The 27,541-nt window shown below is 49.8% G+C and overlaps 11 protein-coding genes across 11 annotated transcripts; 4 read left to right on the top strand and 7 right to left on the bottom strand.

The window, feature by feature from the left end:
* Nucleotides 1–626: 626 nt before the first annotated feature.
* Nucleotides 627–4,651, bottom strand: APUU_10428S (serine/threonine-protein kinase; the record flags this gene model as incomplete). The annotated part of the gene is made up of 5 exons (XM_041700685.1): nt 627–859; nt 976–1,314; nt 1,378–3,224; nt 3,290–4,015; nt 4,065–4,651. The coding sequence occupies 5 exons, from the start codon at nt 4,649–4,651 to the stop codon at nt 627–629; spliced, it is 3,732 nt and encodes a 1,243-aa protein (XP_041549794.1).
* A 1,250-nt stretch (nt 4,652–5,901) lies between these two features.
* APUU_10427S (uncharacterized protein) lies at nt 5,902–6,710 on the bottom strand (the record flags this gene model as incomplete). Its single annotated transcript, XM_041700674.1, has 2 exons — nt 5,902–6,295; nt 6,631–6,710. 2 exons carry the CDS (start codon nt 6,708–6,710, stop codon nt 5,902–5,904), a joined length of 474 nt encoding a protein of 157 aa, XP_041549793.1.
* A 1,860-nt stretch (nt 6,711–8,570) lies between these two features.
* On the top strand, nt 8,571–9,203 carry APUU_10426A (peroxiredoxin family protein; the record flags this gene model as incomplete). Its single annotated transcript, XM_041700663.1, has 3 exons — nt 8,571–8,620; nt 8,685–8,961; nt 9,024–9,203. 3 exons carry the CDS (start codon nt 8,571–8,573, stop codon nt 9,201–9,203), a joined length of 507 nt encoding a protein of 168 aa, XP_041549792.1.
* A 577-nt stretch (nt 9,204–9,780) lies between these two features.
* APUU_10425A (ribonuclease P/MRP protein subunit POP1) lies at nt 9,781–12,540 on the top strand (the record flags this gene model as incomplete). Its single annotated transcript, XM_041700652.1, has 2 exons — nt 9,781–10,110; nt 10,216–12,540. The coding sequence occupies 2 exons, from the start codon at nt 9,781–9,783 to the stop codon at nt 12,538–12,540; spliced, it is 2,655 nt and encodes an 884-aa protein (XP_041549791.1).
* Nucleotides 12,541–12,848: 308 nt separating this feature from the next.
* APUU_10424S (Mic19 family protein) lies at nt 12,849–13,734 on the bottom strand (the record flags this gene model as incomplete). The annotated part of the gene is made up of 3 exons (XM_041700641.1): nt 12,849–13,370; nt 13,451–13,508; nt 13,676–13,734. The coding sequence occupies 3 exons, from the start codon at nt 13,732–13,734 to the stop codon at nt 12,849–12,851; spliced, it is 639 nt and encodes a 212-aa protein (XP_041549790.1).
* Nucleotides 13,735–15,397: 1,663 nt separating this feature from the next.
* On the top strand, nt 15,398–16,926 carry glkA (glucokinase glkA; the record flags this gene model as incomplete). The annotated part of the gene is made up of 2 exons (XM_041700630.1): nt 15,398–15,577; nt 15,634–16,926. 2 exons carry the CDS (start codon nt 15,398–15,400, stop codon nt 16,924–16,926), a joined length of 1,473 nt encoding a protein of 490 aa, XP_041549789.1.
* Nucleotides 16,927–17,431: 505 nt separating this feature from the next.
* APUU_10422S (uncharacterized protein) lies at nt 17,432–18,376 on the bottom strand (the record flags this gene model as incomplete). The annotated part of the gene is made up of 4 exons (XM_041700619.1): nt 17,432–17,584; nt 17,634–17,957; nt 18,036–18,131; nt 18,275–18,376. 4 exons carry the CDS (start codon nt 18,374–18,376, stop codon nt 17,432–17,434), a joined length of 675 nt encoding a protein of 224 aa, XP_041549788.1.
* A 530-nt stretch (nt 18,377–18,906) lies between these two features.
* Nucleotides 18,907–20,442, bottom strand: APUU_10421S (C2HC5-type zinc finger protein; the record flags this gene model as incomplete). The annotated part of the gene is made up of 1 exon (XM_041700608.1): nt 18,907–20,442. The coding sequence occupies one exon, from the start codon at nt 20,440–20,442 to the stop codon at nt 18,907–18,909; it is 1,536 nt and encodes a 511-aa protein (XP_041549787.1).
* A 656-nt stretch (nt 20,443–21,098) lies between these two features.
* On the bottom strand, nt 21,099–22,108 carry APUU_10420S (SGF11 family protein; the record flags this gene model as incomplete). Its single annotated transcript, XM_041700597.1, has 2 exons — nt 21,099–21,992; nt 22,046–22,108. 2 exons carry the CDS (start codon nt 22,106–22,108, stop codon nt 21,099–21,101), a joined length of 957 nt encoding a protein of 318 aa, XP_041549786.1.
* A 1,046-nt stretch (nt 22,109–23,154) lies between these two features.
* Nucleotides 23,155–24,294, top strand: APUU_10419A (uncharacterized protein; the record flags this gene model as incomplete). Its single annotated transcript, XM_041700585.1, has 1 exon — nt 23,155–24,294. One exon carries the CDS (start codon nt 23,155–23,157, stop codon nt 24,292–24,294), a length of 1,140 nt encoding a protein of 379 aa, XP_041549785.1.
* A 399-nt stretch (nt 24,295–24,693) lies between these two features.
* APUU_10418S (putative metalloreductase transmembrane component) lies at nt 24,694–27,108 on the bottom strand (the record flags this gene model as incomplete). Its single annotated transcript, XM_041700574.1, has 1 exon — nt 24,694–27,108. One exon carries the CDS (start codon nt 27,106–27,108, stop codon nt 24,694–24,696), a length of 2,415 nt encoding a protein of 804 aa, XP_041549784.1.
* Nucleotides 27,109–27,541: the final 433 nt, after the last annotated feature.

Raw genomic sequence — 27,541 nt, 5'->3', positions numbered from 1 at the left:
TACATATAGAACCACATTATAAGATCACATACTCGTTCTTTTTCCCTACTCATAAGAAGGGGAAACTTGGTGGGGAGTCATTACATTAGATGAACTACTAATAAAGTAACGCTCGCACATACATGAAGATGTAGCCTAACTGTCACCCCCAGAAACACAAATGAAATGGCAAGGAAATGCATGAAACGAGCGTGAGAATCAGATAGCAAGCTCGCACTCAGTAGTATGGGGACTACTGTGGCTGTGCCAATTCCGTCAGCAGCGGGCCCCTCAGGAATCAGGATGGAGCCGGCTATTTCGGATCCCGGGGACTGGTGGGGTTGGTGGGGTTGGTAAGAAAGTCACTGGCTGTATGTAGTATGCATGTCGGTAGAAGAAAAACAGACGTCGTGTCGTATCACCGGATTCAAATCAAGCCAACGCAAGCCAGGAAAGGGAGAGGAAAGTAAATGGGCCAATATATCAATCAAAACACCAACCAAGCTAGTTAACTGCTTCAATGAAAAAAAAATATTGCTATGTAATATGAGATGGTATAGCTCAAGCCAATTGAACGAATGAGGAGGGCGTAAGCGAGTGGATGAGTGAGTGAGTAAGTGGGTTTATGAGTTGGTCATTGCATGTAATCACGCATTGGGAAACGCATCAAGCACCTGCACCATTCTCTTTGCGCGGACCGGGTCCTCGACTACCAGGCCGCGCTGCTTCATGACCATGGAGAGGGTGTCGACGACTTTGTTGAATGAAGAAGCGGCGCCGCGCTCTTGTCGGAAGCGGACAAGGCCGAGGTTTGCTTGTCGGCCGTCTTCGATGACTGTGTAAAAGTCTGCAGAGAATTCGACGGGGCGGAGGTGGAGGACTGTTTGGGGTTGCTGTTAGTGAGCTTCTTTTTTTTATGTCATGAAATAGGGTTGACAGTTGGACTTGTACTCTCCGGGGATATGAGAAGGGAGAAGAGGGGCCGTAGATACGTACAGTTTGATTCGCCAACTCGGCCGTAGATAATACTGTTGGCTTTATCTAGGTGGATGTCCTCGATGCCGTACTGCTTCCACTCGCGGAGGATTTTGTAAATCTCCTTGCGGCCTTTGACCTTGGTGGTATTAAGAGGTACGACGCGCGTAGCAGGTTTGATTTGGAATACGCGGGCAAACCAGTTGCTGCTTCGCCCACCGGACTGCCGGCTTCGGCGAGTCTTGGATTTCTTGGGCTCGGGTTGTTGCGTTATTTGTTGTGGTTGTGGTTGGTGTTGCTGTTGCTGTTCGTTATCAAGACGAGCATCGCGGAACGGGTGTGGGGGTGTTGGTTCAGGGTCTGGGTGTGAGGCTTCAGTCAGTGAAGGAAGTCAGTAGATGAGGTTAATGGGTATTGACATACCAGGATTCTTGTTTGTCTTCCTCTTCATGAAATTCCAGAAAGAGCTCTTTGGTGTGTCCGATGGTGGTTTTCGGAGCTTTGGTGGGCTTGCCGGTGTTGTTGTAGTTTCTGCTGTAGGGCGAACCTCATGGACGATCACTGTTGCTGAGCTTGGATGTAGAGGCTTAATGACCTTAGGTGATCCTCTCGCGATATCGTCTTCAATGTTCTGGGATTTCCTAAACCAAGACCACTTCTTGTGGTCGGAGGTTCGGGCAGCACTACGTCGGGGTGACGCTGGGTGTTCGTCAATCGGATCCAGCTCGCAAGGCGTGCGAGAATGCCTATGAGTAGATGTTGCTCGAGTGACTGTATCAGATCCCACGTCACTCTGCTCGGAGATTGCGCGGGTCTTGCCGACTGCCAAAGGACCGGCTTTGCCCATGGACTGAATAGAACTATGAGGCACCATTCGAATTGAGCGCTTTCCGCGGCTGATGTCACTTCTTCGACTGCTTGCAGCAGTTGAGTCCGAGGCTTTTCTACCATCTTTCCCAGCATTCAGGCTGTCAGACCTCACGGGTATCGTGTTCAAGTGTTCGGACACGATTGAGAGCCTGGTGGGCTCCAGTGAAGGTCCGGAGCGTAGGTCACTCATTGAACTGCCGGGTTCCCTGTCCTTGCAATTCTTTCCATGGTGCCGCGACTTTTCTTGTTCGATCAGCCGATCAAGATGGTTTATTACTGTTGTAATGTATCCTGGGAGGTCTTTAGAGCCATCCTTCGTTGAATGCTCGATGAGCTTGCGGCGGGTTTCTTCTAGCTCCTTGCTGGCTTGGGAAGCCTTCGGCGATGGCACCGGTGTCTTTTCTGTGAGGCAGATAGTTGAACTACCATCATCCATCTGGTAATCTGATGCTCCCGCACTGCCCATTGATACCGAAGTAGCAGGAGTTTCTGATCCTGCGCAAGTGGTATCCGTACATCCAGTAGACAGCGAGCTCCCATTGAAAGCCTCTTCGCATATCTGACTGAGTTCGTGTGAAACTTTCCGCGTGTCATCTCTCCAGATGAAGTCAGAATGGTGTACCTTCCGTTGTATACTGTGTTTGACGGCGGCGCCAGCACCGCGGACCATTGTTGGCTGAGCCGGTAACATAGGGCTACTTTGTGGGTCTGAGAACGGGTCATCCCCAAGCGATGATATGAGACTTCCTTCGCTTGCTTGTCGTCTTGGGTAAGCCGTCTTCGCCCTAACGGATACAGAACTTTGTGAACGGTTTCTGTTGTGGCGGAAGCAGACATTTCGCTTGTAACTGGCTGACCGGGGGTTGGATACGGAATTTGGTACTCGACGTGAAGCAAGCGAGGTCTTGGATTGAAATGACTTGACCGAAGCGACTCTTGGTCTCTTTTTCCGCACTATTTTAAATGGCGGGCTTTCTTGGCTTTCAATTTCCTCCTTGTCGACATCGAGGAATGGGTTTGAGGGGTCACTCTCAACTTCGATAGGTTGGCTCGTCTCAGGCGCATCTCGGTGGATAGTGACACGTGCGTACTGTGGTGACTTGTCTGGCACTCGCTGGAAAGGTGATCGGAAGGGGTCGTAACTCTCAACTGTACATGATGATGCTGGCTCCCTTAAAGAGGGCTTGCGTTTGCCGGTTTCTTTGGCGGCTGGGGTTTGCGGTCGCCTTCGTGATCCATTCTGCGAGCGGCTTCGCAGGTGCTTTGAGAGCCGGGCCTGTCCTCGTGAAATGTGGTGATAATCACTTGCTGAATACTTTAGAGGCTGGCCTTGGTAGTTTTCCAATTGTTCGTTCCTAAACTTAACCAAAGCATAATAGAACATCCGCTCCTGGGTTGCCCTATAAATTGTGTTAGACCAGATTGCATACTTGACATAATGTGGAGCAAAGAAGTCGGCACTTACTCAAGGCTTAGTAGTTTCTCGATGAGCTTCTCCGGTTTCACATCATGCCACAAAGTTTGCAGATTCCTCAGCAGGTCCACGTCAATGTCTTGTCTTACAACTGGCGGGCCGCAATCCTGGACTGTCAGAGGAGGCGCGGGTCCTAGGTGATGGTTGCATATAGCCTGGTGGAACTTTTCGTACTTTTTCAGCAACGGATGCCGCCAAATATCCCTCATGCTGATGCGGTCGTCTGGCCTTTTCTGTAGGATACGCTGGATAAGGTCCGCTGCCTCGTCACTGATATTCGGCGGGATCATGTAGTCGCCCCGTCGAACAAGTTGTAAGGTGGTGTGAAGATCGCCTCCATCAAATGGAAGGAAGCCAGTTAAGAGCGCGTAAAGGATAATTCCACAACTCCAAATGTCAGCACTGGCGCCCCTGTACTTGCGGCCATAAATGATCTCCGGAGCCGCATAATGCGGACTTCCGCAGGAAGTATTGAGCCAGTGTCCTTCGGGCTGAAGGGCAGCCATTCCAAAGTCAGCGAGCTTGACATTATGTTCTCCGTCTAGTAGGATATTCTCCGGTTTTAGGTCTCGATGGCAGATGCTGAAGCGATGACAATACCCAAGACCTGCTATTATCTGTCGGAACAGTCGAACAGCCTCTTCTTCTGGCAGCGGGCCATGATTAGAAACATAGTCGAAGAGCTCGCCTCCCTCAACGTATTCCAAAACAAGGTATCTAATCACTGTCAGCTCAATAGAAAGTGATAACACCCGGCTTCACTCACAATTCCCCGCGATTTTCCCACACGTCATACAAACTTATCACGTTAGGGTGCTCAATGAGCTTCATGATCACCACCTCACGTTCAATGCCGGACGGCATTTGCCTTCCTCCACTCCCAGTGAAATTCCCCGCACTTCTATCCATCGCAGCGATGCTGTCACTCTGTGATATGGCAGCGCATTTCTTAGATACGATCTTGATCGCCGCTGTTTGGCCTGTGACCGCATGCTTCGCGAGTCTCACCCGGCCAGTCGCCCCGCTCCCAAGCGTTCTGCCCAGTTGCCATGGTCCAACATGCGTCTTCCTCTTCCCCTTTCCAGAGATTATGGAGGTAGCCGATATTGTAGAGTTCCGTTTAGAGCCCGCCCTGGAGTCGACTACTGGCGAGAGACATGTCTTATCCGCATTGCTCTGGGGCGATAACGGGCTCGTCACGATGGACATCGGTTCCGGTGAAGTCAGCATGTATTCCTCCCTCATTGATGCTTGTTCTGGAATTGGTGTTTGGCAGTTGTTAATTCTGTTGCTGGCATCGGTTAATGGTGACCGCATTGCTCTGGAGTAGAAATTAGGAGACGACTCCTCCATTGCCAGGAAATACCCTAGCACGACGCGAATCTCTTATCGCAAAGGCCCATGTGGACAGTAGTAGCGTTCTATCAATCAGGTCAGTTATGACTAGGACGGACAACTTATGGAATATCGGCTTCAACTGCGGGGATTCACTAACCTCAAAAATCTGAATTATTGTAGGTGCTAGACTATATACGGGCGTGTGTCGTTGTAGAAATAGATACTCGATAGCTGATTGATCAGTTGGCGTCCTCAAATGTGTTGTCGAATAGTCCCTGCTTGTTAGTGGTGAGTAGTCGCAAAAGCGTCAAGCAGGCGAGCACCGGTTGGAAAGACTGAAGGTCCTCCAAAACCAAGATGGTGGGAAGAAGGCTCTTCGTCGTCGTGGAACGGTGCTGGGAATGATACCAGTCCGGCATAGGCTCAGCGAAAACCTCCAAAATGTCAAGGTAATTTCCTGCAAAAATGCTACCAAAACACATGCCCAAGATCCACCAAGTACAAAACCAGGCAGCTGGAGATGCTTGGGCATGCCACAGAGAGGCCAGATGCTGTGGAATGGGCCAGTGTTGAGATTTGAGCTGTTTGTTTTGAGAAGGATTCTTCTTGTTCCTCCGACACCGAATGGCATCACACTGAAGAATGCGGCTTTTCACTCAACTATGAACATCAATTCCTCCAGTTTCTGCGATGACGACGTTTTTCAGATGATTATCGAGAGGAAACATGAGGATATTGTTGCAGCGATATTTCCAACCCTTCTCGGTCTAAGATGGAGCGCGACTGAGTGTGATCACGATCAGTGTCAACCTGGCGGTCTTTCGGAAATTATATCCTATTGAACAACGGGCGAAGTCTTTCTAAAGAAGGGATGCTTCATCCTAAATCGATGTTGTTCAATCAATGTGATCATCAAGTCCAAAGGCCATACCTCGCTTACAACACCCGACCCGAATCCAGCATGCCCATAATCCTGATCAGCTCTCATGTAGAGTTCATGTCTCCGTTGTGGCGATATTCCAAACACCTTCTCCAGCCCATGCTGCTTCGCTTGAGTTCAGAGAACAGGGGTGAATATGCTCATTCAAGGGAGAAGGGATGCCCATCCAAGTTCGATCAACATACTCAACGGGTCAAACATTCCAACCGTCCAAAAATACTGTCAGTATTAATCTCTGAGGCATCACTTAGTCCGTTGCAAGTTGGTAGACATTCAGAATAATAACTGCAAAGTATTTACCTCCATAATCCGGGGCGCAAATAAATCACCAGTGCTCCTCCCCGATATCTACATCCTCAACATCAACTCCATCCACAAACCACCGCCCTTCACCATTCCCATCAGGCCCAAGTAGGATATCATTTCCGCTCATCATCCGCTTACGCATTTTCCCTGTTTCCCTATCGAACGTCCAGTCTTCAAGTCCGTAACACCGCTTCCACCGCATGGAGTCACTGGCATCCTGAAACTCGTACCAGAACTGAACAGCAATACGGTCATCGGTATACGAGAAAAGTTCTTTTCGTAGCCTGTAATTCTTCTCGCGGTTCCACTTCGATGTTAGGAAATCGATGATAGTCTCTGTTCCGGAGAAGAATGAGCTGCGGTTGCGCCAAATGCACGTCGGCGTGTATGCCTGAGCAACGCGTACGGGATCTCTGTCATCCTAAGTAAGCACGAGCCTGTAAACTATTTTGAATTCTCGACGATGAAGCAATCTGCACCGTGTGGTTGTTCGAATGCGAACTGCAATAATACTGCATATAAGGGGTTGAGGAGTGCAGCTCCATAAACGCGTGGAAATGCGATATGCAAGGGATGGGGACGAATCAGCATTTCACGCCTCGAGCAGAGTTCCACCGTTAACAGATATAGTGATAACAAACACTGCTTAAAGAAAGAAAAGGAGAGGAAAGAAGTAGAAATGGGAAACTTGATCAGGGCAGATTATAAAGATCACTAAAGTTGTAGAAGAGGTCCGAGAAGTTCTTACTGGGTATTCCAGAGGTTTTGGGCTACCTTGACTTTCTTCCTTGCTGTTTCTTCGGTAAACGGAGGCTTGAGATCCGCCATACTCGTTACTGGAATTGGAGTGATTGAATTGAAAGAATCACGGATAAACTGTTTATTTAACTATGTTTCAATAGTCCAACACGTCAGTGATATATTTAAGCCTCGTCACGTGTTACGGGCTTATGCATCTTAAATTAACACCAACTGAGGAAGAGTCGGAGTTTATGGTGGGTCAGAAATATGTATCTTTGGAGTAAATCTTTAACACCAGCTAAGGAAGGGTCGTCTACCTATTAGGTGGAAATATGTTGGCCTATCAAGCACTGTAGAAGGACGCCTTGTTTTTATGGTCGAACGGTCAAGTTCGATAAAATATATATTTTTGGAGTACATCTTATCAATACAGTTCAAACCCTTGTTTTCTAAATATACCCCTACCAACAGGAAACTGTTTTTGTATTTTTTTCCCAAATTACTACCAATCTGTAGTCTTCCTGGAAATGTTGTTCAATGTTTTTGTATACGTATTTGTATACCAACTGTTTGCAGTTGCATGGTGTACCGCACAAGGAGAGATGACTTCAACATAAAGATATCCATCATATGACCGTATAAAGACCCCGGGATAATTTGGAATTACGATTTCTGCAAATCAAATCCGACCGAGTATTCTTCGTTTAGCCACCCGGGCGGCGAATCTTATCAGATTTCAATAACCGAGTCTAAGACCCGATGGCGGCTCGGATAGTGGGGGACTACACTGATTTCCGGTGGCGAGCAGCTAGCCAGGTGAACGCGGATACCTATCGCCGAGCTCACGGGGCAAAAAAGAGAATTCATGAATAATCTATAACACTCTGTACCAAATCCCTGAATCTACTCAGAGTCCAATTATTAAGGGGGCTGTTTCTCGGAAGGTCTTCGGAGCTGGGCCCCGAGGCGACTCTCGGTCGTGGGCCTCCACGTGAATTCTGCCGGTCAATTGGAGGGGTATTTCTCGGCGGTAAATATTTCCTCACTATCTCTGGCTAGAAATTGGCAGGCGGTGGGGAATTATTATCATTCTTAGGTTTTTTTTTTTCTTTTTTTTTTTTTTTTCGGATTGGACAAGGCAACCTAATCAGTTCCGCCGCTTGCACACCTCAGGCACAGGTCGACAAGGAGGGGCAAGTTCAGAGATCTTCCTCAGGCCCGAGGACCTTGGATAGTACGGCCCAAGACAGGCCTTATGCGTCATTGAGCTAATGCTACATGCAGCTTGAAGTCCCACTCAACTTGAAAGTACTGGGGGAGGGGTCAGTAGAAAGTGCGGTGTGAACCCTGTACTCGAGAGTAAATATGAGACGTCGCAATCAATTCTCACATTATTGAAATGAATAAACGGACGAAAATACGTTGGAAAGGGTGAAGTCACAGGCTAGAGAGCCCCGGTGATATCACTCGGTTTGAATTAGTCAATGCCGGGGTCTAGATAGCATAGTATTACTATTGCGTGGGTGCGGCGCCGAAGAGAGCACCCATGGTGGGGGGATGAGGGAGGAACTTAGTAAGGTGCTGGCCTCCCTGGGACTCGGAACTCGAGCAATTGGCGGGGCCTCAGTCTCGGCCCTCTTTCTTGATAATACAGACCGGCGAATCATCGACAGGATTCGTTCGGTATCCTTCTGCTTCGGATCACCTCACTATGGATGGCGTCTCTGTTGCTCGGAACTGCGCCATTCCCTTCCTCTTTCTGGAAGGCGCGATCTCCAACGGCAACTCTGGCACCGTTCCTATTTAATACCCACCTCCCCTCCCCTCCCGGTTTTTCCTTCGCTTTCCTTCACTATCCGTACTATAAAGTGAATCCTACCTGACCGATTTCTTGCCTTTTTTCAATCTACTTTCTATCTACCAAAACACACAACCACATCACTCACAATGTCTGGACTCAAGGCCGGTGACAGCTTCCCCGCTGACGTTACCTTCTCGTGAGTTGCTCTTATCTTTCAGCAACCCAATTGACCTCGAGGCTAATCGTCTGCGCTCTAACAGGTACATCCCCTGGTCTGAGGAACAGGGCGAGATCACCTCCTGCGGTATCCCCATCAACTACTACGCCTCCAAGGAGTGGGCCAACAAGAAGGTCATCCTCTTCGCCCTCCCTGGTGCTTTCACCCCCGTCTGCTCTGCTCGCCACGTCCCCGAGTATATCGAGCGCCTTCCCGAGATCCGCGAGAAGGGTGTCGACGTTGTTGCTGTCCTCGCCTACAACGATGCTTTCGTCATGAGCGCCTGGGGTAAGGCCAACGGAGTCAAGAACGACGACATTGTATGTTTTCTCCCCTGATCTTGTCTGCACATCTCGGATTGCCACTAACCCAAGTCCCTTAGCTCTTCCTTTCGGACCCCGAGGCCAAGTTCTCGAAGAGCATCGGCTGGGCCGACGACGAGGGCCGCACTAAGCGTTTCGCCATCGTCCTCGACCACGGCAAAGTCTCCTACGCCGCTCTCGAGCCTGCTAAGAACCACCTTGAGTTCTCTAGCGCCGACGCTGTTATCAAGAACCTGTAAATCATGGAAAAGAGACAATAGATGTGTTCTAGCAGAACGCATGTGTTCCACCGGTGGGGTAATGTCCTGCGAGAGCAGGTGTTCATATTAGATTTAGACCTTCCGCATATAGAGGAATGCAATGCCTTACGAAGCTATGAAAAAACACAAAAGAGCATCCTTGAAATTTCCCTGACATGTATTCAACGTATATTCCGATAAAGGGTGGGGTATATATAGAGTGAGGGACGATGTTATTGTTAGATGTGCTACTGTAGCATGAAACATTGAACACCAGGTGGCAAGAACCCGTAGAGCAAAGTAAGCTTAATATTAACTACCCCAGCTTCCACACGATCTACGTCGCTCAAGCGCTGTCGGATTGTTCTTCTCGCCATCGATTGGTTCTCGACTTTTCTGCGCTTTTCTCTCGGCCGGGAGGGATGACGCGCTAAAAAGGTCCATCTTAACGCGGAATCCAGACCCTTACGGATGTAGCTCTGAAGCTCCAAGTCCGACACTAAAGAAATTTTAGTTTTGTTCCCCAGACACCCTCCTACACCATCGAGTAGTGTCATTTCTTCGTCCCTCGGCCATTATGGCCCTCAACCAGCCAACAAAGCGTAAAACTGATTTCCCGGGCCAAAACTCCGCCGCCGCCCGCAAACGCGCGAAGACCATCGATGCTCGCTCACTTGCGGTGCAGTCTTCTGAAGCAGCACTCTCTGTGACGGGAGAGCTCGATGTGGCTGCTTATGTTAAAGCTCGCGAGTTCGAAATTCGCTCCCTTGAATCCGGCATCCAACGATCGAAAGCCGCCCTCACCAGTCGTGCTTTTCAGCAAGTGCCTCGATCGCTAAGACGGCGGACCGCTAGCCACAATGTGAAGAGAGTGCCGGGGAGACTCAGAGCTCGGGCGAAGAGAGAGGTATATCTCCCGATTTTATCATTCAGCGTTCGCCATTGACGTGGACTTGTTATATCTATATTTTATCTTCCCAGACCGTCTCGCTAATATCTGAATGACGAATAGATGATAGAGGACAACACACCGACTGTCACCGCACGGCGACGGAAACCTTCAGAGACAATGCGAATTCGCCTCGAGACTGCTAGACGCCTACAGAACCTCAATGCCAAAAGCAAAGCCAAACGAGCCGCTCTAAAGGCGAAGCAGAACAAGGATGGCGAAAAAGCTTTGGAAGAGGCGGGCAGTCACCCGTTTACTATCGCGCCGCGAGTTCCTAAGATCAAGAAAAACAAGCTTTCACGACCGCCGCCGCCGGAGTCGAAATACAAGAAGCGGCAACGTACGAAGATTTGGATGCCTACGCACATGTTTCATGCGAAACGCGCTCATATGGCTACGTCGAGAGACCCATTGTGGAGGTTTGCGGTGCCGTTATCGCCGACGGAGAAGAGCTATAGGCCTACGCATCGGGCGAGTGGTGCTAGGGGCGCAGTAGCTTGGGACATGAGTTATATTTCTACGATTCAGCTCGAGGGCGCGGAGGCAGCTCTGGAAAGTGTTCTGAGAGGCGTGGGCGTTGTGGGGGAAGACGCTTGGGGCGTGAAGGGAAAGAAATGGAGAGCTGGTGTGAGGAGCCTCCGCACGTGGGTTTTCGAATCCGAGGGTCAGCAGAGGCCGATTGCACCTGTTACTTTGATCCGATGTGCCCGAAGAACAACAGAAGATGTGGAAATGATCGATGTTGGTAGTGATTCTAACGCCAAAACAACGTCGGATCAAAAAGAGAAAACGAAGATGTTCGTCCGGGTCCATCCTTCTGCATTCTTGCGCCTCTGGAACGAGCTGCTTGGGATATCAAAGAAACAAAGCCCACCAGTCATGGTTGAGGACCTCCGATTCGAGATTGGCAGCATCGACATTACCGGTCCAGGGTCAACTGAGGCGCTGATTGCAACATTACGCCCATTGGAACACGGGGGGGAGGATGCTTCGACGGACAGTGTAGAGGCCACATGGCGTGCTCTTCTGGGGGTTACAAATCCCTCCTCGCTGCCACAAAATGCGCTCCTTTCATTCTCCATATCAGATCCTCGCCTACACTTCCCCCCTCAAAAACTTAAACCTTCATTTACTGAACAGAGAATGCAAGAATTGGCCGTATTGCTATCAACCTGGCCTCCTGATAAGAACCCAACATGGCCGACAATATTTGACCGTCGCAACCGATTAGTGGCCAGTCGCAACCTGGCCAGCCAAAAGGCCATCAACCGACGGCGCACTGAGGCAGGACTGGGAGTTTACCCACCCCCTCAAGCTTCTGATCCACAAATCCCAGTTCTTGTATTGGCAACCAGACCTAGCTCTCAACAAAAGAGCAGCAATTCACTCGGAACCTGGACCGTACTTCTCCCATGGAAATGTGTGGCCCCGCTGTGGTATTCCTTGATGTACTATCCACTCTCGAGTGGAGGTAATCCGAGGTTTGGCGGGCTGAAAGAGCAACAACAGCTCGCCTTCGAGGCAGGAGAGCCCTGGTTTCCTGGTGATTTCCCGGGCACCCTTGCTGGCTGGAAATGGGGCCTACGAGAACGTGAAGCATCCAAGAAAGAATGGGAACGACGGCCAAAAGGACGGCGAGTTGAATTCGACTCGCTGGATCTGGGGAACGGCCAGAAGGGCGAAATCGGTCATGGCTGGGCGTGCGATTGGGAGAAACTAGTTAAATCTGGCAATGTTCCCTCCGTGAAAAAGGATACAAGTACCGAAAAAGAAAAAGTCCTAGAAACTGATGACGCATCAGCTGAGGCACGAAAGGGTGAAGCCGAACCACGATTAAACATCCATCAACTGCCATATTCCCAGGCAAATCTTGCCATCAACGGCAAATCCTCACCTGAGGTCTGCGAGGGCGCTCTCGCAACAGTGAAGCTCACTCTCCATTCTCGTGGACACCCAACTCCACGAGCACGCATTTACCGACTTCCCTCGAATAACCCGGAACTTCGGCAGAAATGGACCTCGTTGGTGTCGAAGAGCGCGCGGTCAGAGGCACCAGGCCAGGCCGTCCCAAAAGCCCAACGAAATATGAATACCGACAATATCAACGTATCCCGACAACGTCTCGCCGCATCACTCTTGTCAAAAACTGAGTCCTCCAGCCACCAAGAACATCTACCCCTGCCTTTGGAAGAGGACCTTATCGGCTTCATCACGACAGGAAACTTTAACCTTTCTGAAGGGAAGGGCACAGGGATAGGTTCGATACTGGTATCGAAAGTAAGGGATACAGCGAAGGATTCTAAACGAAAGAGCAAAGAAAGGAATATGTGCATTGTTCGAAATGCAGGTGAGACCGTGGGTCGATTGGCTTTCTGGGAACTCGTTTGAACTCAGTTCGACCTTCGGAATTCCGAATAAGTCAAGTTCGAAAGCGATGTATGATGGCATGATACCCATAGATTAGATGCGCGAATAAACCGTATGCTGCTTATCAAGGAAGAATCTCTCCCCGTCTTTGGGCCACTGCCGTGGTTCTAGCGTAAACAAATCATATGACCTCAAGTAAAAAGTAGGTATACAAGTAATATAAATGAACAGTACCGATAAATCCAGCAATTCTATTTTCGGCAAAGACGCTCTGTTCTCGCAGCGATATCGCTCAGGCACACCACATCACATCACATAAAAAAAAAAATTCAACCCACAATCCGATCCACAAAGCCCTCCTCAAGCTTCGCAACCTCTCTCTTGAAGTTTTGCACCTCCTGCCAGCAATCCAGCGGCCGTCGGTCATTCAGTCTCAAACAGCTAGCCACATCCGCCTGGGCCTTCGCAACGCTTCCATCCAACTCTGCCAGCTTCTTCCGTCCTTCAAGCTTAAGCCTCAGTTCCTCAATATCCGAGTTCACCGACTCCCGGTTCAGGTCGTGGTTGATGGGGACTGCAGTCTCAATGGCTGCGGGCGCAGCAGGCGTGTACTCACGGCCCGCAAACGGGATCCGGGGTGCATCGAGATCTAGTGAGCCGGCTGGGTAGCTGCTGATGCTTGATGTTACGGGTGCGGCGGAGGTAGCGGCGCCAGCAGAATCCCTGGCTTCCGCAAGACGCTTCTCGACTTCGGCGAGGGTTTGTTGTTCGCGAGCGCGGAGGCGCTCAAGTTCTTTGGCGACACGTGCCTGGATTTCGAGTTCGAGGGTTTTTGCGCGGGCGGAGTCGGTCTGTTGATTTCGTTAGAACCTTGCATTTCCCCACCACATTTGGGTAAAGACATGTTTGTGGGCCTTGATGGGTGACATACTTCGGTGTTGGATTGGAGGCCATCAACGAGGTTGGAGGAGAACTGGATTGGGGAGTTGCTGTAGTCGTTTTATCTGGTTAGCTCCTAGGTTTTAAATCGCTCGGAGTGGTTCAAGGTTGTCTCGGGGAAAGCGCCATTGGGAACGAGAAACACGTCCAATATATCTAAATCAATCCAATGGACCTTCGATAGAGACCATTGTGCTTTCAGGGTAGTGGTCCGTACCTCTCGAAAATGTGTTTTGACCCGGCCGAGGCCTCGGGCTTGGAGCCGCCAGCGCCCATTATGTGCTGTATTTATAGGGAAACTTGGGGTCTCCTGTCCAAGTACAAGAATTCTCCTTATGTGTCCGCTGACAGCGCGCCGCAATGAGGTGTAGAGAGTGAATTGGGGAGCTATTCAAGGTCGTCGTCCGGAATGGAGGTTGATACTGCAGCCGACTTCCGCCGGCGGTGGTCACGTGCCAAGGTACATAGATTACATAAGTCCCTTGATGTTGGTCAGATTATAAGGTTTCTATCATCTGCAGATAACTACCTCTACGGCACGATGCCTGCCACCTAGCTGAATAGGCATTCGGCATGCGATGGAAGGTTTCGGGTAATTCCGCTTTAAAATGCGCCTGATTATATTGAACATGACACCAGCAGTGAAAAGATAAAGGAGGGCTCTGTATCTCAACTGGGGAGAGAAAACCGTCGTGGACGAGTACTGCCCCAGATGATACGTTTAAGATCGTTGTATAGCCCATGCCAACGACCTGGGTCGTCGCCGAAATCTGGCCGTCCAACATAAAGTCTGCGATGATACGACAAAACACGTTGATCCCCATTTTTATATTCGCGCTTTTGTATATCCAGGTTGTCTGGATAGTGTTTAATATTCAGGTAGACCTAGGGCTTATGATAGGCATCAGACTGAATGGAAGCAACCACTGAAGCTCTAAATCATATAACCTGAAAGGAATACAGCGTACCGATTGCGATGCGGGTCTCTAGAAAAGTGACGGATAGCGTGGCGTTCCAAGAAACCAAGAACAACTAAACCACTTCAAGGTATTAATATTACGGCGGTTTCTCCGCAAATCGAGGCACAATTGACAAAAGAGCGTGACCACCAAAGAGACTTCAGAATGTGCCACGATGGCCTCATCAGGTGGAAGACAGCGGGCTGCATGTCAGAGTGTCACCCATGTCAATCAAGATTCGCTCCCAGTACTAGTACAACAGGTTGAGCAATGGGGTGATTCTATTCCCGGCGACTTGAACCTGCAAGTTGCACTAGAAACACCCATGTCTTCTTTTCGCGTGTCTCCGTCCCCTGCCCCAATTCTAACCATTGTTTCTCACCGGTGAAGCAAAAACCCGAGCCATCCCCACTGTGTTTCGGAGCGTCATAGAATCAGAAATGGAAAAGCCGTGGACTAACTTTGGCCTCCGCCAATAATCTCGCTGTTTCTGCAGAACACTCGGGAGACAGGCTCGATGCAAAGGAGCTACGAAAGAACCCGAGCAAAATATCTCAATGCCCAGAGATGCCGATGATAGCCCGCGCCGGGCGAGGACGCTCGCAGCAGAACAGACTGGAACCCCGCCGGCCGACGCTCCCGCAAACAGAGACAGTTTGTTACCCACTCTACTTTGACAACTGACCTCATCGACCCCTCCGTATCCAGGAATTAATATCCTCTTGCTTCACTTTTATCGTTTTATAAATTAATATTCTTCGTTTCTCCCGCATCCATTACTGCTATCCTCATCTCCGCCATAATTTTCCCCCATTCCCCAGAACCTCCTCCGCATTGCCCCTCCTTACTTCAATCCCTCGACAAATCGTCGTCCTTGCTTTAAAACCTCGTCTACTCCCAGGTAGGATTCTTCTGCCACTGTTTTGACTTGGTCTGTTCTCTTTACTGACTCCGCTATCGTCTAGTTCCTCCCCGCAATTATGTCTGCTCTCCTGCAAGAAGCTGAGCGCATCGCGAACCAGTTCGACTACTCGCCGAATGGAGTGCAACGAGGCGTGAAGGAGTACATTAGAGAGGTTGACGAAGGACTGTCCGAGGAAGGCACAACTTTGAGCCAAATCCCAACGTTCGTGACGTCCGTGCCTAATGGCACCGAGAAGGTACGAGAATCAATTCACGAGCACGATCAGGTCGGCTCTGACATTATTTGAAACAGGGCTTGTACTTGGCCGTTGACCTAGGAGGCACCAACTTCCGGGTGTGCTCGATCGATTTGCACGGCAACAATACCTTCTCGCTCACGCAGTCCAAAATTATGATCCCTCGCGAATTGATGACGTCAGGATCATCAAAGGAGCTCTTCCTCTTCCTCGCGCGCCAGATCGAGTCGTTTCTGCGCATCCATCACAACGAGCACTTCGAGGCCCATCAGCGACGAAAGGTGGAGGCTAAGGAGGTGGACTTGTTTGACCTAGGATTCACATTCAGTTTTCCTGTTCGCCAGCTGGGAATTAACAAAGGTACCCTGATTCGTTGGACGAAGGGCTTCGATATCCCCGACGCGGTAGGCCAGGACGTTTGCGCGCTCCTTCAAGATGCCATTGACGAACTGAATCTTCCTGTGCGCGTGGCTGCGCTTGTAAACGATACCGTTGGTACGCTGATGGCTCGTTCATATACGTCTCCCGGTGAAACTGGAACTTTTCTCGGTGCCATCTTTGGAACAGGCACCAACGGTGCGTATGTCGAAAAACTTGACAGGATTACAAAGATGGACAAGATTGAGCACTCGAACTATGACAAATCAACTGGTGAGATGATCATCAATGCGGAATGGGGCAGCTTCGACAACCACCTGAGCGTTTTGCCAAACACCAAGTACGATCAGCAACTGGACGCCGATAGCAACAACCCCGGTATTCAAATGTTTGAAAAGCGAGTGTCCGGTATGTTCCTGGGTGAGATTCTGCGTTTGGTCTTGCTTGACCTGCATCGCAATGACTCTATGGGTCTCTTCAAGCCTAGTTCATCATCAGATGTCGTTGTTCCAGAGTCCTCCTCTTTCTACCGACAATGGGGTATCGACACCAGCCTTCTCAGTACAGTCGAAGCGGACAAAAGCAAGAACCATGAGCAGATCAAGTCTGCACTGAAGGAGCACTTGAAGATTGAACGCCCAAGCGACAATGACTGCAAAGCTGTGCAAACCGTGGTTCACGCCATCGGAAAGCGTGCGGCTCGTCTGAGCGCCGTCCCTCTAGCTGCCGTCCTCATCTCCACCGGCAAGCTGCAGACCGACGATCTGGTAGATGTCGGTGTTGATGGCAGCCTGGTCGAGTACTATCCCAACTTCGAGGGATACATGAGGGAGGCTCTACGTGAAGTCCCCGAGGTCGGTGCAGCCGGCGAGAAGAAGGTACGTATCGGTATCTCCAAGGACGGCAGTGGAGTTGGCGCGGCTCTGATTGCGCTCGTCGCAAGCAAAGAGGGAACGAAGGCCCCACAATAATCACGATACTCTGTGAACACTTCTCTTCTTTCTCTTTCTCTTGTTCATACTTTTGTGTCTTGGCCTTTCTCATATCTTCCGCCTCAGCGAAGGCTTTTTTTTTTTCCTGCTGTATATGGGCTGCAGTAGCTGGGCTCCTTGCCTATCCCCAGCGCCAACAAGAGAGGCAGCCAGTATTGCAAAATGGAAATGTATCATTAGAATTTTTGTGACTTGTCTGTAAATATCTCTATCACATCTAGCAATCTATAAGTTCAAACCGCTCAAAGATCTCTCACGCGGGATTGTATGCTCAAGAAGCAAGTGACTAACTGAGCCGGCACAATTAATAATTATTGATAACAAAAAGACCCCGGATAATCTAGCAAAGCCCGAAATCAGCCAAACACAACACAAATGAAATCAGCTAATCTATAACTTGATGATGACTTGGCCAGGGCTGGAATTTAGGGTACGCTGCAACACAACACCACCCCCAGAACAACCCCACGGTCTTGCAATGCGTCTAAACAGCTGCATACAGACTCAAATAACACCCCCAGAGCACTCCGGTGAAGCTCCCGAATACGACTCGACGGTCCAGTGGGATACTCGTGTACAACAGCGTCGATACAACAGGTCGGTACTTCAGCCGGGCTATCATGATTGGTTTGAAGTCCTGCTTTTTCGTTAGCAGTGCGATACGACGAAGTTAATATACGGCATACCTCAAGAACTAACTCCCAAGTCCTAGCCAAGCTCGCGCCTTTAAGCAGGTTAATCAGCCCAACAAACAGAACGATGTTCAAAACCCCACCGGCCGTCTGGTCTAGCAGGAGCTTCATGGTGAAATTGTAAAAGCGTCTTCGTTTTCCAGTTGGTGGTATTGCTGTCACTCTCCGTGGGATGAACTTGTCTTTGACCTCGACAACCTCCTGGCTTCCTTTTTCATTGGGAACGGTGGATAGTGGGAGTGAGCCCGGGTTAGGCGATGATGATGACGGTGAGCCTGCATCTGTCGTCGCCTGAAATAGAAATCCCGGAAATGTTACCTGTGACGAGCATGTTAGTAAGACGTGGATAGATCAACTTTGACGGGGGTGATAAGTTCCAAAACGGTGGATACTCACCTCCAACCAACGCTGCCACCAGTGGTTGATGGGGACAATGATAATACCATATGTGATGAACTGAAGGAACGCGGGGACGTTCAGGCTGAATGGTTTCTATATAGCACATACCAATGGCTCTCATTACTTTGCTGTACTTGCGATGTTTTGTTTTTATGGTAAGGGGGAGGAAAGAAGGTCTACCTAGTCTACGGGGGTCGTATCTAGGGGAGGGAGGGTTGATTGGGAGGGTAACATACATCTTTCTTCCACTGGTCTATAATCTGAGCCAGTATATTGGAAATTGCATTGAGAAAAGTGCTTTGGACTGTGATTGTTAGGAGGGTGTTGTAGGGCGTCATTATGATGGTCGCGGATAGGGGATGGTTGCTATGGTGTCAGGAGGGAATGCATTGAGCAGACTTATAAGTCCAGACGGCGCAAAAGAAGCACTGAGGAGAGTGTTTAGGGACTTGAAAGTCATGGGTTTGTGAATGGAGTAGTTGTCAACATCTTTCAATTGCAGGGACGAAGAGTGCCTGGTGGACGGATTCCGTGTTCACGTGTCCTCAGTGACAGTTCACCTGAAGTAAGGCATTGGCACTTGGCAGGAGAAATTTTTATTCATTGCCTTAAATATTGATTTCAGGCCTACAGAGCTGCTTTGCTTCGACGGTGTATACCGTCATATTCCACATGTCAACGGCGACATGGTTGGGTAAACTTTCAGGGGTCTGCAGCCGTTGTCAACCATGACTCGCTTGTCCATGGCCCAGATTGCATGTCTTCTATAACAGCCCGAGTTCAAACTGACCCATTCCTTTTAATTGCCTCAACAGTGTGGGAGTATTTTATTTTTTGTGGTCTAGGTCTGGTGCCCAGTCTATTTTTACTACGTCTCCGATGTTGATTCTGTATAACCGTGCAAACCTCCGTCTAAAATCCACTGCTCGTTATCATCTCTGTCATCTTGAACTCTTCGCCACGTCTGCTGTCGCTCTTTAGGCTCTCCCTTCTTCTCTTCAGGCGCTTTCCAAACAGGTCGCATCAGGCCACCAGCCGCAAGCAGAGGATTGCGACTAAATGCCTCACCGCCGCTTCGTTGGCGGCCAACATCGTAGGAGAGATCCTCTGTCTCCTCGTCCTCCGCTGCGGCGGAAGTAGTTTCAGTTGGTGCGGTCTGATACACCTTTCTAACACGACCGCCCTTGATATCCAAACTCATAATCGCCTTCTTCTTCTCCCACTCCGGTCGTGCTTTCTCCTCCATCTCGCGCATAATTCGTTGCTGCTTCTTGAGCGCCAGCGCTCGCTGTGACGGTGTCATCCACATCGTAGAGGAAACGTTAGGTGTATCAAAGTCGGCGGCCTCATCGACCACGCGCGTTCTCTTTGCATTCTGCGCTTGAAACTGCAAAAGCTTGTCCCTGTGCGCTCTCGCAGCATCCAACTTACTAGACGACTGCGATGGGCTGGAAGTAGTCACTCCAGGGCCGCCCTCATGGTGAAGGCTATCGTTATGCGCGCGCATTTTCTCTTGCCCCCGTTCCGCCCGCAACTCACGAATCATACTTTGAATCTCATCGTTAGACAACAACGGTGTCCCGCAGAACGAACATGGCTGCAGCCCCTCCAGCGAGCAGATTATCTTCCCACAGCTCAAGCAGTTCGGCGCCGCATCGAATACCGGATGTAGGGTCCCGTAGCATGTACATTTCCTCTTCTCACCACCTAGCTTCGGGTTCGTAGATACTTCCAGCGCAGCAATCGCGGCCGTTAGATCTGAAATGTTGTTCGTAGTCAGGGATCCTTTCGGCGTCGCCGTCCCAGAACCTCCGCCTCCTCCAGCCCTCGAAGGCTTTGCCGCCTTGGACTTCACATTTGGAAGAAGATCTGATAATACTGGCCCGGCAGCAGAGGGCGGGGCTTTCGATCCCCCACCTCCTCCACCAGTGGGCGATTGATTTCTTGACGATGTTGCAGATCCCTGGTGCGAAGGTATCTTCAAACTCGAGCTCGGTCCAACATCCAGCGTCCGGCTCCTCGAAGACATATAATCCTCATCCAAATCTGCTTTCTTGTAACCCCCAGCAACATTCCCGAAATTCTCAGGCCTCCGTGGAGGTCCCGCGCTATGCAGCGGTGGTTTGCTCTTCTTATTTTTCCTTGTAGAGCCTGCTCCGGGGCTTGGTGTCTGAGACGGCGAGGGATGCGACGCTGTGGTAGATTGTTGTTGACGCTCGTCCCTGTGCGAGTTAAACGCTGATATGAATTCGAATGCAGCGGGAGAGTCGCCTAGGAGATTTTTGAGGTGGTCGGCGGCTTCTTCCTTGGAAAGGTCGGCGGCGTAGGTGAGAATCTGGCTTAGGGAGTCGGAGTCGAGGGGCAGGATTTTGGCAAGCCGTGGGACAAAGGGGGAGATATTCATGGCGCGTGGAGCTGAAGAGGATTTTAGGGAGTTTTTGGGTCATAACATTAGGGAAGGAAAAAAGTAGAGATTATTTAACGTGGGGGAATAAGAAAAAGCGGAGAGAGCAGTAACTGGACATGAATCATAGTGATGCGGATATACGAATGTTTGCCTTGGTTCTCAGGCAAACTTATTGTACCACCCAACTTGGACGGTCTAAAGAAGAATGGTACGGAAGATATGAACCTGACTCTCTAAGAAGGATTCGTACCCTTTATAATCTTGAAGAGTCCTCAGGCTTTGTTTATTTGAGGCTACAGACACACAGAGGCCGAAGTCAACGGCATGGTCGAAAAGCAACCTTCCATGAATATAAAAGCACTGCAGCTTCTGAACCTGAAATCCATCATTCAGGCTATTGTACATTCGTTCAACCACATAATCGTCTATTCCCAAAATCAAAAAACAAAGTACCCATGAAGCCTGAAGAAACAAGGAAATGTAAATGTCACGTCATGATGTCCAGACTTTTAGACATGATGTGTAGTACCGTTGACGCCTGCGATGCCGGAAAATATGTACGTCGAGATCATTAAGTTAGGAAATAATATGTTCGCCCCGATACAGACACACCCGCATGTCCGAAAAGGGAAAAGAGTGTCAGAAAATAGCAATTATGCATCTCCGTTTGTTTCAGTCTTGATTTCGCGGTCCCCAGAAGATGCCATATCAGGCGTGATACCGTTCTTTAACTTCGAAGGAGGTGGTGGCTTCTTCCCAGATAACTTCTTCGGCGCACCCAGCTTCTTCTTCTTTGGCAGCGTTGTGGGAGTATCATCATCCAAGGACCGTTTTGTCGAAACGGAAGCCGGGGTGCTAGTGCCATTGTCCTGTGGTGTTTTGTTCCTGTTGACCTGTCTACCAGAAAGACCCAGGCATCTATCCAAATGCTGTGCAACTCGTGTAACAACGAAGTAGCGCGGGCAATTTGGGCATTTGACTGTCGGAAATGACACTTTCTCCGGAGCTGCTTGCTTGAAAGAGCCATCGGGTGTTGTGGGAGGACTCGACGCTGGTGTTGACGTGTTCGTCTGTTTCTTTTTCTTCGGATTCAGCTTGTCAGTCGCAAATGGGCTTCCATGGACGTCATGACCAGGTTTGTTAATCATCGGTTGCTTCTGACAATACTCCCTGTAGGGATCTGGCGGAGGTCGGGCTCCAACGCCAGTCACTGGGTATAAAAGACGAGGTAATCGACAATCAGGACAAACAATCTCTTTCGTTGTATGAAGTGGGTTTCCCTTAAGGTAGACCTTGCCTTCATCAAAAACTGCTGCATCGGTCTCAATGCGAATGTCCTTGAACTCTTCCGAGTCCTGATCACCTGGTTTCGCTGGGGCAGCAGGTTTGGTTCCAGCTTCTTCACGGCGTCTAGCTGCTTCTTCTTCGCCTTTCTGCCTTGCAACAACTACCGCAGAGCGCATCCGGGCAACCTTTTCTTCACGATGGGCTTTCGCAACAATGTCATGAATGATATTATAGAAAGTGTCATTCAAAACGTCGCAAGTCTAGACAATCAGCACAGTGTTTAACGGAGTGTTATAAGAAATCTTGAGCTTACTAATTTCGCAATCGTTCCGGCTTGGTATGCCCTTTGCCCGTCGGTGCCGTTTTGTTCGCTCATGGCTGAAGCTTTTCTGGATCCATAAGATGTTAGAATTTGAGCACACTCTTGCGGCATCCAACGGAAAGATGCTGTTTAAGGAAACTCGGTCGGTAATTGACTAGAAATTGATACGCCAAAGCCGGTGGCGCTTGCCTATGAAGTACCAACCCCAAGGCGCGAGTCTCCGATGCACACTATAACCGTAGAGCAACGCATAATCGAACTAACCTCTGTATTGATCTTCCGAAAGTCTCTCTAAAACCCTAGCACTGAAGAACTGGATAACAAGCGGGAGTCCAGCTGCAGAGAAATCTCGAACTCAAAGTCGTAGCTCCATGTACGGTGCGCAAGTAGATGGATCGAAGTGGGAAATAAGGAAGCATAAAACCGATGCCTCCAGAGATCGGAAGAATTGCGATGACGAGGACACAGCTAGGTGTTATATGATCGCAGTTGGAGCGGATGCCGGAAAAGGGACAAAGGAGCGTCGGTAATCAATGGAGAGGCGCGGGCTCGACGAATAGCAGAAAGAAATAACACTGATTATAGTCCATTCATCTATAGGATTATGAATGGTGGAGACTATTGTGGTCAGTAACACTGGAGCGGCAGCCCAAGGGAGTGAGTGTGTTAATGTTCGCATGGCAACAGCACCACCGAGGCTTACCTGTCCACACCAATCAACCACAAGATATGGTTTTATTGTATATATATATAATAGAGAGTCCACAATTAGAGCAGAAGCCCAAGAAAAACGATATCCGGATTGGAAGGCGCTTGAGGACGGTGCTGCTGAAGGGCAGTCGTGAGCCGAAGAAGTGGTGAAGAGCCACTGGCTGTGTTGGCCTCAGGTTTCCACCTTATTCATTCTGCCGCCCGATCTTATCTTATCGCAATCTCCGCCTTTGTCGCGTCCTCCGCGCTCCTCCGCTGCTTGACTTGTCTCACCGGATTCCTAGTCGCGGCCTTGCAAGACTACTGTCGTTACCCTATTCTCTCGCTTTATGTGTTAGATCTGCTCAAATACCACTGGCTTACTGACTCCTGAGCGGGTCACCTCCTTTATGGCATACCAGTTCTTTGCCAAAGCCCACCAGGCTAAGCGGCCCTCCGCTTCTCCCCCGCTCCCCCAGCACTCCTCATCTCCGCAAACATCGCGGAGCATTCATAGCAAGCCTCCAAAGTACCCCCCGCCAATGGTGGCTTCTCCGCCTCCAGCGCCATCAGTGCCCTCGACTGTCAATATAGCCACAAAACTGAAACCGCCAACCTCGAAAGACCCTTCATTCCAGCCCCGGGCGTACCCTCATCCCATTCAGCATGGCTATTCTACTCCGCACGATCATGTCACAGTAGAGCCAGTGAACACGGCTCATATTCAGTCGCTATCTCGTATTACCGGTCTCCTCTTGCCCATCCGCTACCCAAATTCTTTCTACACCGCTACTGTCACAGATCCCGTGATCGCATCTGTCTCGCGCGTGGCCATATACCATGATCACCCGGTAGCCGCCGCGCCGCCGTCGGCGCCAACGCAATCGCCTACATCAGGGACTGACAAAGTTATTGGTGGCATCCGGTGTCGACTGGAGCGACTCACCCCGGGCACCTCTGAAGCTCCTTCGCAATCAGGCAACGAGCGGGAACCCACAAACCTGTATATCCAAACACTACACCTACTCTCTCCGTATCGTGGCTACGGAGTGGCAGCATCTCTGCTCAATTCGCTGCTATTCTCGTCTCCGCCTAGCCCCAATCCAACCTCGAAATCGGGGTACAAATTGTCAGACCTTGTGAAACATTACAACATCCGCTCTGTCACAGCCCATGTGCACGAGGCAAACGAGGACGGCCTCAAGTGGTACATCTCACGTGGATTTCAGGTAGAGGAAGAGGTAGTCGAGAACTACTATCGCCGTCTGAAGCCTTCGGGCGCGCGGATTGTCAAATTAGAGCTCCAGCGGGGCTACGCCACAAATGACAATCAAGCCACCGAAATTCTTGCACAACCCCCAGCGGTACACACGGAGACTAGCAGAAAAGTCTCACCGGACGCAGATGATGACTGGGAAAAGGTCGAGGCGGAGGACGAACTCGAGCCCGAAGAACTTGGGGTGCAGTCGTTTACGGAGTCTACATTCTTAGATATAAATGAATCCGCAAGGAGGAAGCGAAAGGCCGATGAAGAACCGCAGAGGCATTAACTCATTTGATACACTTACTAAATGCCTCGTCTCTCCCCTAACTTGCATTAATTACTTCGCCCCTCCTCGCTCCACTTTCTTTGCATTTTGTCGTTCAGGATACCCTTATCGTTTATCAAACCTCCCTTTATTTAGTATTTAGAGCACTCTTGCATTTTCTACAGTTTACAATGCCAGACTCCAAGGCGAAACGAGAAATATAATATGTTAAATATGTAACTGGTCATTACTTTCGGATCTACATTACTAGCAATATTATGACCAGTAAACCTTCAAAATCGAAAAACGATCCCGGTAATCAAACTCCAAACACCATGGTATCAAGCTCCCAAAAAATGTAAAGTGGATAAGAGACAATAATGAGCATATATAGCGTCAAGTAGAGATAGGTCAGGTTGTTCAGATATTATAGTTCTCGGCGTGCAGGAATATCTCGTCCTTGGAAGAATCCGTGAGGACCAAAGACTGCAATCTGGCAACCGCATCCGAAACATCCATTCGCAAACTCGGAGGACCGCAGACATAGACACAAGTCCGACGGCCAAATGTCTTGGAGAAATCGTTGAGCATCTTAGGAACGTCTGGGCGCATGTACTCGATTTTCCATCCGTTGCGTTTTTGCAGAGGTAGAGATGCGAAACGTGGGTTGGGTCGAGCGGGGGCGGGTGGGATGGTTTGAATTGTGAGTTGCGGTTGCTCTTTTGTTGGCATCTGCTGCTGGAACTGGGTTGGATTCTGACCGAAGCCGAAGTCGAAGGGGATGTTCGTAGGGGTTTCAGGGGATACGGAGGCGAACTGCTGGGGCTGGTGTATGTACTGTTGGAACTGGGGTTGCTGGGACTGATAGGGAGACTGATATGGTGTTTGGTAAGGAGTTTGGTGCGGAGATTGGTATGGCGAAAAACCGGTGTTCTGCATAGGGGGTTGGTAGCTTGGAGACCGCGGCAAGTTTGCGGTATAGGCGCGTGGGAGGGCAGTGAGAGTGTCTTCATTTTCTCGGCGCAATTCTTTCTCTCGCTCCTCGTCTCCGGCAGCTTCCTCGCGGATGTATGCTGAACTGCGCTTCTCGATATCCTGTAGCGTATCGTAGATTTTCTCCTGCACCATGTCGCGGTAGAGTTGTTGGTCTTGTACCTGAAATGGGTTTCCATGGTCATCCTTGGCCCCTGTCAGGAAGAAGTAACAATGCACTGTATTGAAAGGTGCATGGTCCCTGCAGATACGCAGCTCTTCTTTGAACCAGTCAATGGACTCTGGATCTCTCAAGGCCCAGATAACTCGAACTGATCTCGTGACAGCCTTACCCTCACGCATCTTCTTAATCAGATCGAGCAGGTGGCTTGCAATTGCTGTGATGCCACTGCCGCCGGCGAAGAAGATCACGTCGTCGAAAGCTGCCATCTGTCGCCGCATACCTCCATAAGGCCCTTCAAGGAAGGCAGTCCATGTCTTGAACGGACCATGTTCGGCACTTTTGCGCAACACACTCCGCGTGAAACCACGAAAAGGTCTAAATACAAGAGCCAGGTCGCGATATTCCTCGCCATATGCGGACGGCAAATCGCCGCTGCAAAGAGAGGCGATGGTGAAAGGATGATTCTGGAAGAACGCAACTCCAGGCATACGTAGGTACACGTACTGTCCAGGACTCCACCTCACCTGGGTGGGAACCGTAACTTTAATGGCGTTCTGTGGTAAAATAGTGACCGCGGAATCTTCTCCAATCATGAAGGATAATCGCAGAGGATTGGTCCAGTTGAGGTAAAACAATCTCAAAACGTATGAAAGAAGGAAGATTACAAGTGTAGACCACAAGTAAGCCCACGAGGATAGAAAGTTTTTCGTGTGCCAGAAAAGCATGGCGACGAAGATGATGGACACAGGGAGGTGAACTTTCAAAAACAGCTCATACATCCAGTCCCTCACAATTGGCAGTGAGTGAACACACAGAAATGCAAGGGGCACGAGTGCCGCCACACCAGTTCCATATACGTATATGTTCCGTGGTTGGAGGTACATTTGATATACTGACAAAGCAAGCCCATCTTCCCAGACGGGAGTGATGTAAAAAGGAATCGTGTGGATCAGGCTCAGGAATAGGCAAATATAGCCAGCCCAGCGATGAAGGACATTCAATCTCTCATGGCCGACGCCAGTCAGCATACTGATAAAATTCACCCTTGTGCTCATGGCCACAATCCACGGAACCATTGCGACTGCTAGCATTCCCGCGCGGATAGCCAGGGGCGGAGATCCAACCCTGATAGTCGAGTAGTAGAACGGCTGCGGAATGAAGGTATATAGTGTAATAAAGATTAATGCCGCAAGGATGATCACCGAAGCACCCAGCGATGGGAAAATAATTCGGTATCTCCCTACTCGAATCTCTGGAAGCGATCGATAAAAAACCCAGCGCGCGAGTGCGATGACTTTATTGAGCGGGGAAATGGTTGAAGTAGGCGACGCCTGCCGCTTCTTATTATGGACAGTATCTGGAGGCGGGAAAAAAAGTGTAGTCGAGCTATCGGTGGCAGCGCTTGGAAGCTCATATTCATCCTGAGGCGACTGAAAACCTGCCTGCGGTTTCTCCTTGTGTACAGCGATTCTAATTCGGTCGCTCCATGTATGGTAAAATCGAATTGCGGTTGTCATAGCTAGCAGCACCAGCGAGAAATATATCCAGCCTCTCCCATACTTTCCAGCTTCGGTCCATGAATCTCGTTGGCGTTCAGCGAGTATCGCATCATCATAAGGCGCGTCGGTAGGGAATTTAATGCGCTTCACTAGGGAAGCAACTCGATCCCAAGAGGACATGATTCGGCGTGTTATCTCGAATCACGAATTCGGTTGTTTGGTGTCTCGACGAGATACAAGCTGAAGGATGCGTTCCGGAAGACCAGCTTCGGAACTAAATATGAGAGTAAAAAACAAGTATCCGTGTTGCTCGTCGTCTGTTTCCCAGCTCTCACTCAAATCATTGAGTTGAGCGTCCGTTGGCGACCATATCACTTTAACTGCTTGGTGCTCTTGACAAGTATGTACACCGTACCGTGTAAGATTCTTTGTCTCAAATCGCGGTCTGGCCATGTATGTATGTACAAGAGAAATTGGATATGATCGGCTCAGGAGGAATAAATCAAATAGCTATAACTCCTGTGGGAGGCCGAGAGTTGAAAAGGCCGCATGGTCAGAGGAGGGGAAAGCCAGCCGAACTCTGAGCTTACCCTCAGCACCCTGGGCGCCAGCC

This window comes from Aspergillus puulaauensis, chromosome 1 (genome assembly GCF_016861865.1).
Source record: "Aspergillus puulaauensis MK2 DNA, chromosome 1, nearly complete sequence".
NCBI classification, from domain to species: Eukaryota; Fungi; Ascomycota; class Eurotiomycetes; order Eurotiales; family Aspergillaceae; genus Aspergillus; species Aspergillus puulaauensis.
The sequence above is the reverse complement of the archived record's forward strand: the minus strand, read 5'-3'. Positions and strand labels throughout refer to the sequence as shown.